At 41.1% G+C, this 15,529-nt stretch overlaps 1 protein-coding gene across 13 annotated transcripts in view; it reads right to left on the bottom strand.

Moving 5' to 3' along the window:
• The window catches only part of WDPCP (WD repeat containing planar cell polarity effector), a 195,272-nt gene that overhangs the window by 80,786 nt on the left and 98,957 nt on the right, over positions 1–15,529 (bottom strand). For all 13 annotated transcript variants that reach the window (XM_083606502.1, XM_083606498.1, XM_083606499.1 and 10 more), the window contains exons 11-12: positions 13,738–13,926; positions 8,173–8,296 (exon numbers count right to left, since the gene is read on the bottom strand). In XM_083606502.1, coding sequence (XP_083462628.1) covers positions 8,173–8,296; positions 13,738–13,926 — 313 coding nt within the window. The remainder of the gene's footprint in view (positions 1–8,172; positions 8,297–13,737; positions 13,927–15,529) is intronic.

Below are 15,529 nucleotides of genomic sequence, written 5' to 3'. Positions count from 1 at the left end.
TTATACTGTAAATTTGTGCATATTCTCCAACCTGGCCTCTAAATGTGTACAATGGTCAGTGATTGTGCATATTCTGTATTCAACACACACTAACATTGCCATCAACAAAACAAAAAATTTTTTTTCCTTCCAGTAGAAAAAAAAAATAAAAAATTTTGTTTTGACTATGGCAGACCAACACGGCTACCTATCTGTAACATTGCCATCAACAGTGGACTTTATTGACCATGCCATAACCTGGTGCTGCACAGCATTTAAGCATTTGAGTCAGGAAACCCCACCCCCACCCCACCCCAGGACAAATCTAACCTTTACCATGAACTCACTACATGGCCTTAAAGTAGCCATTCTCCCCGCAACCACTCTTCCCAATCTGCAATTTGGAGCTAAATACAGGTTGTAACTATCTGTTTTGTTCTTTCATTTGTTTGTTTTATAATTCAATAAAATGCTACTAAATTAATAACTCAGGTTGTAATGATTACTGAGTGCATGCAGGGGTGGACTTTGGTAATATGGTACCCTGAACAAAGACAATGTTTGGTGCCCCCCCCCCCAAATATTTCTTATTTTCATGCCCTCCTACCTCTTGTCTGCTGTTCTGCATATGGTCTCAAGTGGGCAACATCACAGCTGCAGCAAATCAATTGCCAGTCTGACCAGGGCCTAACTCTGAGTATGTACCAGTATAAATAATAGGTTTTATTATTATGTTTATTTTGTGGCCCCTCGTCTTGACAGCCTGTGCAGGGAACCACCCACACTGCCCTAAATCTGGTGCTGGTGTATGTAAAGTTCATTGAAGATTCAGTAGATTCTGATAGTCATCAAAATCAGCAAAGAACGATCTATGAGCAAAAGCTATAGTTTAACACTGCCCACAAATCTGAATTTATCATACTGATGTTGGCACACCAAGGAAGGAACAAAGGGTCCACCTTAACAGTATATTTAGATCTAAAAGTATTCGCATCCATGTTCTCTTATACATATGCATATTCAGATAAACTAAATAGAGATTAAAATTGCTTGAAAAAAGATTGATAATCTTGTGAAATCTCCTGTTATTGAGGTTATATTCCTCGTTAATAAATATTGTGGCATGGTTCTAAAGAGGACGTGAAATGCTACAGAACACTCCAAGCTCTGAGGCCTGGGAAGGCTAAGGTAGGAAAAGAGACCAAAAAGCCTCTGCAGCTGCTGCTGGTGGCGGTAGTTGTAAGTAATAGTAGGGGTAGTAGTAAGATTTCTAACTCGCCCTTCATCTAAGGTCCCAGGGCAGGTGATGATTTAAAAATACAATATACTGAATACAGTTTAAACATGCTGAACATTTCAGAACCATGTCCTATGAAGAAGCAAAGATGCACAGAACAAAGACACTCTAATACTTATTGGCTGGCCCTGGTGGTGGGTCTCACTACCCGTCTTATATGTACTTCTTTTTTTGTGGGGAGGGAGAATATGCTGGCAATAGAAAATATTTTTAGTTATTTATAACCAACAAGCAGTCTTAGACATGCTCATTGACCATGTAAGCGTATTCCTGGTGCTGAACTGATAAAAGGAATACTGCTACATCCCCCCTCCTTTTCAGTAAGAATGCACAATGTTTAGAAAATCATCTGTGCCTCAATTTTAATTTATAAACCTTTCCTTGTAAATGAAGAAGTCTTAGAACCTGCCTCACCAAGAAGTCCAGTGAAGGATGATGTGTGATATGTAAATGAGCATTTAAAATCCTTCCAAAGGAAGACAATGAGAGTAATGAATATTGGAAACAATTTGCATGTAATTGAATCCAACAGAAATTAAGTTTTAATTTGTTCAAATTCAGAAATGCATATGCAAATTTTTAAGTATTTGGAATATCGTTGGAGCATTTACTTAACATCAAGCAATTGTATTTAAGCATAAGAATGGTTGATGAAAATAGGTTAAATCAACTACAGTTACCAAACATTTGCTTTAGGGCTTACATGATCACTTTTAATTCAGTTATTTCATTTAATATTTCAATTTAATAGTTTACTCTTTCATTCATTTTCTAGGCAACCTGCCCATTTCTTAAGGACTAATTATTCATAAGAAACAATTTCCTCATAAATTCTCCTATCAGCAATTTTTGGAACAGAAACAATAGTCTGGTTTTACAAAATGAAAAACAATGCTACTCACACTGTGTAATATTTACTTTTAAACTCAAGATAACTAAAAAGGGAGAATGGTTCAGTAACAGAGAATATATTATGATGGAATATCAATTCCATTTAGAAGAAATGCAAGAGATCAAAAAGTATTTGAAAACAGACTGCTTAATCTGATAAAAGGAATGACAAAAAAGACAACAAATTTGAAAAAGTATTCCAAGAGATTTAGAGCCCTATTTTTTTAAAAAATAGTGGTGCGTTTTGTAGTTACTTACAGTACATTCCTATACAAATAGAGCAAAATCAGCTCCAAGTAGAATGTCACTGCATATTTCACTGATTGAGCAATAGCAGAACACAATTCAATTCTATTGAATTCTATTGAATTCTATTGAACACAATTCTATTGAACACAATTCAATTCACTTTGCAGGGTTTAATATTTACCATAGACCAAGCCATGGTACTGTCATCAGATAGTATGCAAAGATATACACCCTAAATTTCAATTAAATTAACATTAAATTAACATTTGAATATTTCTGAAGTGTGCATCATCAGCTATTAGCACTTAAGGTACAGTCCACCCCCTCCTGTACAACCACAATATTACCAACAGTGAGCTTCATTGGCACTGTTCAATTGACACAGGCTACTTGTGCCCAGAGGATGAGTGGTCTAGATCATAGCTGGCAACCTTCCCTTTTTTGCTGTAAATTCCCTTATTCCAGCACCGTTTCCCGCTGCTTCCCGCTGCTATCCTGGATTGTTAGATATCCCGTAGACTGTCCCTGGGACAGGTGAGGCTGCTGATCCCTTATTTTCAAATCTGAAAGTTGACAGCTATGGTCTAGATATGTGAAATGCGCCTGTGAAGTCTTCTTTCTGATCAGAAATTATTTCTCATACAAGCTTTGTTTTGGAATGATTATTTATGTGGTGTGGAAACTAAATGTCAGCCCTTACACAAATAAACATACACTTCAAGGTTAGAAGGATGAGCACCCACCATCTACTACTCAGTGCTCTGAAAATCTCACTGCCCTTTATGTGGTCAGGTGTATAGTTTATAATCCTCAATCTCATAGAATCACAGAATTGTAGTCGAACTCGGTGCATTGCAGGAAATCTCAACTAACACATCCATAACAAATGGACACCCAACTTCTCCTTAAAAACCTCCCAAGGCAGTCCGATCCACTGTCAAACAGCTCAAACAGTCACTGTCAGAAATATCTTCTTGATGTTTAGTCAGAACTCCTTTCTTGTACCTTGGTGTAATTGGTTTGGGTCCTGCCCTCCACAACAGGAGGAAACAAGCTTCCTCCATCTTCCCTGTGACAGGCCTTGAGATACATGAAGATGGCTATCGTATCTCCTCTCATTCTCCTCTATACCTATCTGGACATAAGGACTGCCCAATACTAACTGAAGTCAGCATCTGTGGAATTTGTTGTTATTGCTGTTAATGCCAGATAATGAAATATATTTCTTTTCTATGTTATATTTGCAAAGATTGAAGAAGTGTGTACTGGATTACCGTCACACTGCTTTCTGAGATTCTAAAGGCGCAAAATAAGGCTTTCACTCTTGGTCTGAATTAGTGGAGTGTGTACACACCCTTTAGGGTGGAAAGCAACCACTACAATACAATGTATGTGTATATCCTGCCTTTAGAACACTGGTAAACAGTGTGACAATGGCATAGTGCAAATAAATAAATGAACTGACGGGAATGTATCTCAGAAAGCACACTGAAAAGAAATCTAAGAGTATCAGTACAATAGAAGTACTGTACAATTAAAAGCAAGTGAGAAATGGTTATTTGAATGAAGTAGAAAAAGTGCAAAATGTGGAAGGCTTTGCCAATCATCCCAAGGTCCCTTGTGGTTTTTTGGCCAGAAAACTGCAAGCAGCAGCAGTTTTAATTCTTGCTAAGCAATTGAGTAGAATACTGCCTGCTTGTCATCTTTGCGTATGTAAGACCGGCATTCATTTTTCCTTTAACAGAAGCGAGACACTCGTAGGGTGGGGGGACATGCAATGTTTCAAAAGTGGGAAGGGAAGAAGGCGTCCTCTGCAGAGCCCCCTTCTTCTAGGATATTAGGCTTTGAAAGGAATTAAAGCTGGTTTATTGTTGAAAAGATTTATTGTTGTTGCAACGTCCAAATTCTGTTTCTGCATTTCTCACATGAACAGACTGAGGAGCACAACATGGTTTTGAACTAGTTCCTGTGACAGTAGTCCGTATGGAATGAGCTGTTAAAATGGTGTTCCTATGGATTAAGGAATTTTCTGTATGGCACCATGCACTTTACTATATATATTGCAATGGTATAGAGAAAAACGTATAAAAATCCCCCCATCAGTGTGACTGGAAATTAATAGATTACAATGTGACAATAGTTGATGCTGGGAACAATTTAAAGGCAACTTCATAGGATGTCCATTTCACATGCACTAAATCACATATAATTGAGTAGCCTCAGTTTCCTTTTATGTTGTTGTAAGAATGAACGCATTTCCTTTTCACAGTTTGGCTCTTTTAATTTTGGCAAAGTTCTGAGACGTTTAATGAAAGAGACTGAAGAGGTACATAGAATTATTCAATTAAAATTATAATTCAAACAGTAAAGCTGTAGCTGCTTTCAAAATGTATCTCATACGTTCTTTTTATTAGAATCTCCTTTCCCTTTGAATTTCCCACACTCCTTATCATTTTTATTTTCCTCTAAGAGAAAATATTTTGTTGCCATAGCAATCTCTTGTAGGGATGTTGCTAAAATGGCTTTCCTTCAGGCTTGTAAATGCTGCAACTAACATCCCCACTGCACACAACTCCTCCCTATCTCTTAGGGTCCTCAACCTCTTACTGTTTAGGAACTCCTCAATAGTCTACCTTTATCTTAAAATACAGGCACACTCCAGCATTCTCTTCCAAAGTACTCTGGGCTGAAAACAGATGTTAATTAAAAATGCTGATAAGAACCGATGACACCTGTTGTTTCACACTTATTTTGCTCAACCCTGTCTGTTAAATCCCAGCTTTTATTACATTAATTCTCTTCAGCTTTTCTTCTGTTCCAGCTTTAGCCCTCTCACTCTGGTGATCATGTAAACTTAACAGTGTGTCTTGAAAGCTACATTTATTGAGCAAACATATCAGCATGTCTACACACCAAAGGCAGCACTAAAGCAGAGGGAACTAAGGTTAGGGATGAGTAGCTGCTTCTACTAAAAATCCCTATTGTGTTAAGTGTGATATCTCATCAGTTTTTAAAATGTAGATCAACATTTGGTAGTAAAAATTAAGAACTCAATGCACTTTTTCATGGTTGTAGCACCAGCTTTTCCTGAGACCTGTGGACAATAGTGGCTACAGATGCTTTCAAACTATTGAGCACATTACATCAAAAGTTTCACTCGTTTACAGTGAACCTATACAGACAGCATCAGGGCCTGCTCCAGACAGACCCCTCCTGTGTGCCTTGACCAAAAGGTGCTATATAAAGGCAACAAATGAAAATAATAAAAATACAGTGAAATAAAGTCCGTGTCTTTTTTTCTCATACTTTTGCTAACTTATGTTATGTAATCCTTCTCCACACTTGTGTTGATGTCATGAAATCTCCCTAGCTTTGATCATTTTTTTACATGGGTAGCTTATGGGTAACCTGAACCGGGAGGATGTTTCAAAAGACGTGGAAGATAATAGGAGAAGCTGCCACCATTGCCAGGTTGAGGACATTCTAAGAAATGCTGTCTACATGACACAAGGCCATCATTTCTTTGGTATACGCATTATCCCCAAACTCAACCTCTGACTTTCCAGAATATCACTTGCTAAACTGCAAGAGCATACCCTTGGACGCCTGCCACGAAGGGGGCAGCAGCTATTGCCTTCAGCTGCGTGCCAGTTTTTACCTTCTGGGAAGCTAGCAAAAGTCTGGATCATCAGTTTACTACCAAGTTAGCACTACTTAAAGTATTTGTTATATCCATTTTGATTCCAGTGAGCCACCAAGACAAGATCATAGCCTTTGCTTTACTTTAATAATGGAGCTTGATCATAAAAATGGATGCTTTGTGCCCCAGATGACAGCAATCTTTTAAACTCTTGCCCCCTTTTTGTTGCCAAAGAGGTACTGAATGGTCATGATCTCAAGTTATACAGACAAACAAGGAGAGGTACTTTAAGCCTGCCTTACGAAGTCCATTAACTACCTGCACCCCTTTCTTCCCTCACTGGTCTCCCAATTTCTCCAAGGAACCCCCCTGCCCACTCCCTCCTTTTAGTGCTGCAGACAATCTCCCCCCCCCTTTCCTCTTCCTTGCTCATTCCCACTTCTCTCTGTTCACTCTTATTCATTCAATCCCCTTTCTTTCTATGTTCTCTACAACTTTTTAGAAGACATTTCCCTTTGCCTGTCTTCCCACTGGTTCTTTCCTCCACCTTTTCTGCTTTTTACCATTCTATTTTGTGCCAAAGATTCACCTTAAGGACCACTACTCATATCCACCTGATACCACCCATTTGCAAGATCCCTGCCCCAGAATATTCCTAATTGGATTTGAATCTTTTCCATCTATCTGTTGCCACCTCTCCGTTCCCTTTCGTAAAATAAGCCTCAACCCTCCCACCCCTTCTCCTCTACAAACTTCCTAGACAACCTATCAGTGCCCCCAAACTCGCAATCTCCCTCCTTGGAAAATGGCTTCTAAGCGCCTCCATACCACACAGAAACACTACCAAGACATTCTCCTGGTGTTTGCAACCTCTGGCGAGTTACTGAATCCACCCTGTGGAGGAAGGGGTGTGTGATGGATGCGGTCCGCCCTGGGTGTCATCCCTGAGGGGGGTTTGACATTGCCGCCCCGCCCCCCGGGACGCTTGCCGTGGGCAGCACCCTCCTGGGACGCTTGCCATTCACCACGGGTGGCACGCCCCCTGGGCTGCTTGTTGCTCGTGGCACCCCCCCCCCGGACACTCGCCGCTCACTGTGCCCCGTGGGCACAGCATGTGCGCCGCTCCAGGTGCCAGAGCAGCTAGCTCCGCCTTTACTCTGTGTTCATCACTCTTCAGTTCAGCCTTCTCTTTCGGTCAGAATTCTTTCCCCACTATCCCTCCCTTCCACACCTTCCCTATATGTTCCTATGTACTCTTTAGACCAGTTAACTTGAATGACTGGCTTAAACTCTATAAATGCCTGTTGCTAGGGTTGCTTAAAAAAAACTGTTCCAATTAACATCTCTTCAAGATTAATATATTAAAAGGGAAAATTAGAATATTTAAGTTTCTTAAATTATTTCTCTCTGTTGTTCCTTCCCTCTGTTAACCCTTTATGGGAATGCTCTGTGGTCTCTATTAAAAGATCTTAAAGACATGTCAAGGTTGAATACACATTTTGCACCTGCTTGCGTCTAAATGGTACATTTGGTACATTAACCATAAAATTAAGAAAGTGGCCTAATATAAGGGGTCAGTTTTGAAAACTGATTTTAATGTTGGGGTTGAGACCTGAAATGTAGATAATATAATCATTAAATTTAAAGAGTGAGGAATAAAATTGACCAATTTTAGAAGTTCAGTGTGAAAAATTGTATTAGGCCACACAACGCTAATTTACATTTTTAGTATCCATTAAACTCAGCTCCTGCTAACAGTTATATCTTTTAGTCTAAATACAGAGCATATCCACAGAATCACTCACTTCTCTATAAAATTGAGGAAAGATTCACTTTTAAAATGTGATTATAGCAAAACAAATGAAAACAGCGCCTTATCTACAATCAGTGCTTTTTTCTGTGGGTACTCTGGGACACTTTTTTCTAGAATAAAAGCACTGTCTACAATGCATATCTTGATAAGAAGGAAAGTCTAGCTAAACAAACAAAACTGATAATAAATGCTTTTTTTCCCAGGGCAATCTTTTAAGAAAATGTGCTAACCACATTAAAAGGACAAGGTTACTGAAATGGGTAATTAATTTGAAGTTAATAAAAAATTAAAGCTGTCATTCACCTGAGCAGATGGTGGAAGAATCTTCTTGCATATCTGCTGATCTGGTCCCTGTATTCCAACACAGTTGTCTCAGAGAGAGGCCTTGTTGGTGCATAGAAGGTTCCGAGGCTTGCCTCCAGCTGAGCTGTGGAGTTCAAACACAGCAGCAGTGAAACAGTGAAACCCCTTCACCTGTAAGAAACTGCTCTGGTTTGTAGTCAGTCAGGTTTTTCAAAGACAGACACAATGAATATTGCCAGGAAGGTGAAGTAAAAAATGTGACAGGTGGTACAAAAGTAAACCTATGTACAACAACTGAGGCAGGATCGATGATGATCTGGAACAACAACAAAGCAGCTGTCAAAAGAACAGAGGCTGTTCTCTAATTATTTCTATGTGGCAATAATGACTCATCAGCATGATAAAATATGAACCAAGTTCTTCCTTGTAAATATCAAGTTCCAGTTTACTTATTTGTCCTTCATAGCAACATAGCTCTGGCTTTTCTTAAGCTTCTCGATTGTGCCACAGGTCAACAGGTGAAGAACTTTTTCTGTGATGGCCCCTGGGGAATGGAATTTACCTCAACGCACATTTCACCACCTCTGCAAGGAGCATTGACAACAGCAGGACTGCTTTTCTGCCTTCAGAATTATTCAGGGTGACTTAACATAGCTACCAGAAGAAGGCTATCTTAATGAGAGTATATAATTGCTACATTCCAAAGTACTTCCTTCCCAAATCAGCAGCAATTTCTCCTTTGTAGCATTTTTTAAAAAGTATTGAATGTTTCTCTTGTCCATAAATATTTCAAGTTTTTACACCACAACCGTTCTCTTTTAGTTTGCACACAGCTGCCGGCCATGGAAGAAATAACTGCTTTGCGGGAGGCACCCATAGTAAGGTGCTTACAAAGACTTAAAAACGCATTCGTTTGCTCAGGCTCACTGGTCCATTTTAGATATTGTGTATAATCACTGACAATGCTCATTGATGGTACCTGGTTTAATTTTATGTATATATTAATACTTATTTGATAGGTTTGAAAGTTTTTAACATTTAAGGATTGAAATTTTAGTCTGTAAAATACTTCAGGATGCTTGGATGGGAAGTGGTCTATAACTCATTTCAATAAATAAAACCTATTATGCTGGTCATTGACAGTAACAATGAATAGCTTATTTGAATAAATAAAACTGAGAGAACACTATTTATTTATTGACCATCTTTTTGGGTATAACACAAAAAAGAAAGCTTATAGTACACTAATAAAATATGTTAAGAAATTAAGCAATCAGTAAAAATAATAAAATAATAAAATAAAATGTGGCATGAAAACTGCAACATTAATAAAAGCAGGGGCTTTCACCCCATCTGGAGGAAGGTGGAAGTTCCTACAGTACACTTAGGGCTATCCTGCAAGTAGTTTAAATAACTAGGCAAAAATATATTTAGGTTACATAAGGAAGTGTTGGGATTAATGACAGGCCATAAACCAGGCATAGGCAAACTCCGGTCCTCCAGATGTTTGGGACTACAATTCCCATCATCCCTAGTTAATAGGACCAATGGTCAGGGATGATGGGAATTGTAGTTCTAAACATCTGGAGGGCCAGAGTTTGCCTATGCCTGCCGTAAACCCTTGATTATAAACACTTGCATGCATAATGCCATTTGGGGACCCTTCCTTCTACACTAGACTTTCCTTCAGTAACAACACTATTTGCTCATTCACTTGCCTGAGATTATTATTTCCAAAATACAGCATTCTTACAATTTCCTCATTGTCACATTTCATGGGGTTGGTGGGGCAGTGATATTTAGAGCTTCTGTCGCTGGGAATAACAGCATAAAGCTTTCAGAAGTGAACTGATAAATAGGGCTATTGTCTCACCAGGTACGAAGTGGTGGTTGGTTAGGCATGTAGCCCTGCCTTTCTACCTGCCTGCCCATCACTCATTTGTTTTACTGCCCTTCCCTTGCCCTGCAGTGAAACTGTCAATTGGTGTTGGCAAAGTCCTGTCAGTTTCACCAATGTCAGTTTGTTTGCTTTTTAAATTAACACATTGCTAAGTGCACCAGTGCTAGTGTGCTCAGATATCCTTTTCATGGAAAAAAGGAACATCTTAAGAAGACACACCCAAATCATCTCCACCCCTTCAAAGAACAGGACGAATGGTGGGTGCAGGGGGAACAGGGTAGACAGATGGTGCAAAGGTTCAGTGCATCTGGCAGTTAACCAGAAGGTTGGTGGTTTGAGCCCACCCAGGGACAGCTGTGGGCAGCCTGGGGCAGCACACGTGCCCTGCACCCAGGGGCGGGGCCAGCTGGCCACAGGGGCACCACGGGCGCTCTGAGGAGTCTGCCTGCCTCCTCCCACTCAGCCGCCCTACAGCTGAGGGGGAGGCAACGGGTGGACTGTTTGGGGCAGGGCAGAGCCTGCGGGCACTCACGCCATCGCGTCACTCCCAGGAGAGATGCGTGGCTCGGGCGTGCTGCAGACCCCACACTGAGTGCCACCCGCCATTTTATCACACCCCCCTCAGTGGGGACAGCCGGGGCAGACTGCACCTACCGCAGCCCCCTTGCTATGCCCCTGGCTGTGAGCAGGATTCCTGCATTGCAGAGGGCTGGACTAGATGACTCTCGGGGTTCTTTCCAACTCTACAATTCTATGATTCTATGAAGTTTCCCTAGCTTCCATTGCAAGAGAAAGCTTTAGGATTTGCTTCCCCCTTAAGGGGCATTGGAACAGCTTGGGGATTCCCCCCTCCCCAGTTTTGTCCTAGCTGTCAAACATTTACCCTTCTTGGGCTTTGATTGCCTCCCCTGCAACTAGAATCATAGAGTTGGAAGAGACCACAAGGGCCATCGAGTCCAACCCCCGGACAAGCAGGAAACACCATCAGAGCACTCCTGACATATGGTTGTCAAGCCTCTGCTTAAAGACCTCCAAAGAAGGAGACTCCACCACACTCCTTGGCAGCAAATCCCACTGTTGAACAGCTCTTACTGTCAGGAAGCTCTTCCTAATGTTTAGGTGGAATCTTCTTTCTTGTAGTTTGGATCCATTGCTCCGTGTCCGCTTCTCTGGAGCAGCAGAAAACAACCTTTCTCCCTCCTCTATGTGACATCCTTTTATATATTTGAACATGGCTATCATATCACCCCTTAACCTCCTCTTCTCCAGGCTAAACATGCCCAGCTCCCTTAGCCGTTCCTCATAAGGCATCGTTTCCAGGCCTTTGACCATTTTGGTTGCACTCCTCTGGACATGTACCAGTTTGTCAGTGTCCTTCTTGAACTGTGGTGCCCAGAACTGGTCACAGTACTCCAGGTGAGGTCTGACCAGAGCAGAATACAGTGGCACTATTACTTCCCTTGATCTAGATGCTATACTCCTATTGATGCAGCCCAGAATTGCATTGGCTTTTTTAGCTGCCGCGTCACACTGTTGGCTCATGTCAAGTTTGTGGTCAACCAAGACTCCTAGATCCTTTTCACATGTACTGCTCTCAAGCCAGGTGTCACCCATCTTGTATTTGTGCCTCTCATTTTTTTTGAGTGGTTTCATGTAGATCGGAGCTTTCCAAACTTTTCATATTGGTGGCACACTTTTTAGACTTGCATCATTTCACAACACAGTAATTCCGTTTTACTAGCAAACCAGAGGTTAAACTAACCCCTTTCCAGCCCTGGGAGGAGAGCAGGGAGCATTTGCACGACACACCTACACACTGCAGCTTACACGCTAACACGTCAGGACACACAGTTTGGAAAGCTCTGATGTAGATGTTAAACAACATAGATGACTACTGGGTGAGCGCAAAAAAGGAATAAAATTCTGTTGTCATCTAGAAGCAAAGTATAATTGATAGAAATCCCTCTCTTCCTTTAGCTGCAGATACAATTTGATTTGAGATACAGAGGGTCCTTTCAAGGCAGATGGGCAAACTGAATTTTAGTTAATCAAAGTTTTCAAGTGCTTTAAAGGTGTTTGACCTGTAGGGAAATTTCTCTCTCTGATATGCTGCCATAAATGTCTGTTTGAACTAACCAATTCGGTATTCAGTGATAATTATCGTTTAGTTCTAAGCATAGGTACATTTTATTTTATAAGATTTGATAGCACTGAAGGCTCTAATAGTCCAGTGTTATGAGCATTGGCAACCTGTTAGGAAATGAGGTTTTGCAGTATCTTGAATCTAGACAGTGAGATAAGCTGAACTTTGAAGGTGTTTCCCTTCAAAAGCATCAATCAATTTTGATTAAAATTTAATACAGTAGGTTATTGGGGGGGGGGGGGAGGCATGCTCTCTTGCTGTTGCTGTTTTCCTTACAGCATGTTTTGCACTTCTGAAATGCTACAGCCCACATGGAATACGAGTAAGTATTAGCACAGTTACAGATTCATTAGATAGCACAGCTTGATGTTGACGGCAGAAATGAAGATCTCAAAGATAACCGTCAAATCATTACAAATGAAAGGGCTGTCTGGGTTCCTCTAATAAAAAGAAAACAAATTACCATGACAGGTTTTGTTAGGCTTGTATAGGATAAATCCTGGATGGCATAAAACTCTACTGTAAAGCAGAATTAGCAGGGTTGCATTTAGGGAAGAACTCAACAAGACAGCTATATATAATACAAATATTTTAAAACAAAATTTCATGAAAAGCCTCTCCCTCCCACCCATCCCCGCCATCTTCCACTTTCCCACTGTGTACTTTCAGAAGTTTTCCAAGAGGAGATTTTGACCTTGTCTGCTGGAATATTAAACATAGGTAATCAGTCCTGCATCTCACACTGCAGTGTAGGGATTGCCTGCCTCAGCCTGATGGCCTGGGGGCAGGTTTGGGCAGCAAGCAAATTTTCTAATATCTGCTGCTCCCCATATCCTACACCCCCTTCTTACCACAAAGGCAAGCCTGGTGCCCAGCTGCACCTCCATGCTGAGTCATGGCATGAAGTTTTCCTGCTTAATTTTCCTCCTATCTAAATCCTGGGAATAGCACAGTTCTAACACACACACAGCTATTCATTGGAGAACCATCCCACCAGGATCAAGCAGAGATGAGCCTGAGCCTTGAATTGATCTGTCAATGTAGGGAGGTTTCAGACATCACTGTAGGCAACAGGGGAGATACAGCAAGAGGAGGAAAGAAGTATGAGGGTATACAACAGGTAACATGTAAAGCTGATTGATGTATTTCTTTAACCAATCAGCACTGAATAAATTCAAATTATTAACAGTTATCTTAAGAAAAAGTCTCCCCAAATGAGGTTTTTGATTCACGAAGAGGAAAGTAATGTCCATGCATACACACCACTGATAACAGTACGAAACAGAATGGAACATTTCAACTACTATTTCAGTTGAAATGATAAGTTTGGTGCCCGTCTTTCTTAAACAAGAGTAAATTGATATATGATACTGAACATCTTCTGTTTGCACACAACTTGATTTTAACACAAGTACAAATATAACTCTGACCATAACAAGTTAAGACTAAAGTCATCTGTTCAATGTCTGCTATTATTTTCATGATTCAGCTACTCATATTTATGATATGCAGAAAAATGTACCTTCTCTTGTAAGATTCAGCTTTTGTCTGAGAAGATAGTTTAGTATGGCACTTAGGCTTATATAGCATTGATGGCCCATTATGTTCCAGTTCATGCTGCTCAGGATATTAATTGCCTCATGTATCTCATTCTGATGAATATACTCCTGGATGATTTCTACAAGGCCAAGCTGGCCTCTTGGGATGACACCTGTCAGAGGAAACAAGACAATTGTGGACAAAGTTAGTGCTTTCCAACAGTGGCAGACATTAAGGATTGTATCTGTTGGTGGCTTTGTGCTAGAATCAAGCACTTCTGCTCAGCTAATGCAGGACTCTTGATGTTCACCTATCCCTCTGTGACAAAGAGGCATTTTCTCCCATTCTACTTCACAGTTAGGCTACAGCAGAAGAAACTACACCAGAAGACATTTCATAGCTATGAAAATGCCTGATAATAGGGACAGAGTCTCTATTAGGGAACCTGCAATGCTTCAAGGCCTATAAGGTTACGTACCTTAACAGAAAAGCACTTGTGACACCAGCTCCTGGGGAAACCATCAAGGCCTGAGAAAACAGTTAAGGCAGCTTCACTCCCAGCTTCCCAGGGGCCTACTTGAAGACCTCGATGCCCCAAGGGAAGGCATCCAGGTCAGGGAGAGTATTGTCATCAGTTCCCGGATAGACTTTTGCTATTCCATTTTTAACTTTCTTTTTTTAAAGTATTCTAAAATTGTAAACTGCCTTGGGTACAAGAGACAGTATATAAATGCATCTCCCTCAGCTCCGTTTCATTGGCCTCAGCTCCATTGAAAACCATGGGGCTGTCCAGGCTCCATGCAATCGGAGAGGGCGCTTCGGAGCCAGACAGTCAATAGCCCTGTTTAACTCTGCATTCCAGTGGGCCACCAGGGAATCAGCTGAAAGGCCATCAACATGGGATAAAACATCCCTTACCACTCTCTGGAAACCATTTGGATCCATTAAGTGGCGGGGGCGGACCATCCAAATCGTCCCACCTCCCTGCAGAGGGGAAGGGTCGCGGAGAAGTCCAGTTGCACCAGGAAGTGATCTGTTCATGGGTCATCTGTTTTGTTTCACTTTTACTTAGTGTCAGATCACCCACATCCGTAGATGTGAACACCAGGTCTAAGGCATGTCCATGACCATGAGTTGGGCTAAACTTATTCAGGGACAGCCCCACGGAGGCCATGCTTTCCCGAGCGGTCCCTTGTAAGGTCGTGTTGGCATGGATGTCAAAATCCCTTAGGACAACCAAACTAGGTGTCTCCAGGAGAGCATCTGCCATGACCTGAAGCAACTTGGGCAGGGAATCCTTGGTGCAGCGGGGAGGTCAGTACACCAAAAGGAATCGTGTACTGGCCTTATTATCTAACTTCCAGAACATGCACTCAGAAAACTGGGTCTTCCCAACAGGACGCCTGGTGCACGCTAATGACTTCCTAAAAATCACTACAACCCCCTCTCCCTGCCCATATTACCTGGGTTGCTGTGCATAAGAGAAACCTGGTGGACAAGCAGTGGCAAGAACAGGCCCATCTGTTTCATCCAACCAAGTCTCTGTTACACATGCTTCTTAAATTAAATAAGCATTATATTTAATTAGATCTAGAGTTATATTAGTTTTAGCTACCAAAGCTATTAAACTATGCATAAAAAGGTCAAGAGAAAAAACATCCAAATGCTATCCTAGATATATTTTGGAGGATATTTTAATATTGTATTTTATCTAATGAACAAGATGAGTCGGGGCAACAATATCTCAAGCACAGTATTGATTTGATGGAAACCCA

The sequence above is a fragment of the Podarcis filfolensis genome (genome assembly GCF_964270895.1).
Source record: "Podarcis filfolensis genome assembly, chromosome: 3".
Taxonomy (NCBI): Eukaryota; Metazoa; Chordata; class Lepidosauria; order Squamata; family Lacertidae; genus Podarcis; species Podarcis filfolensis.
The sequence above is the reverse complement of the archived record's forward strand: the minus strand, read 5'-3'. Positions and strand labels throughout refer to the sequence as shown.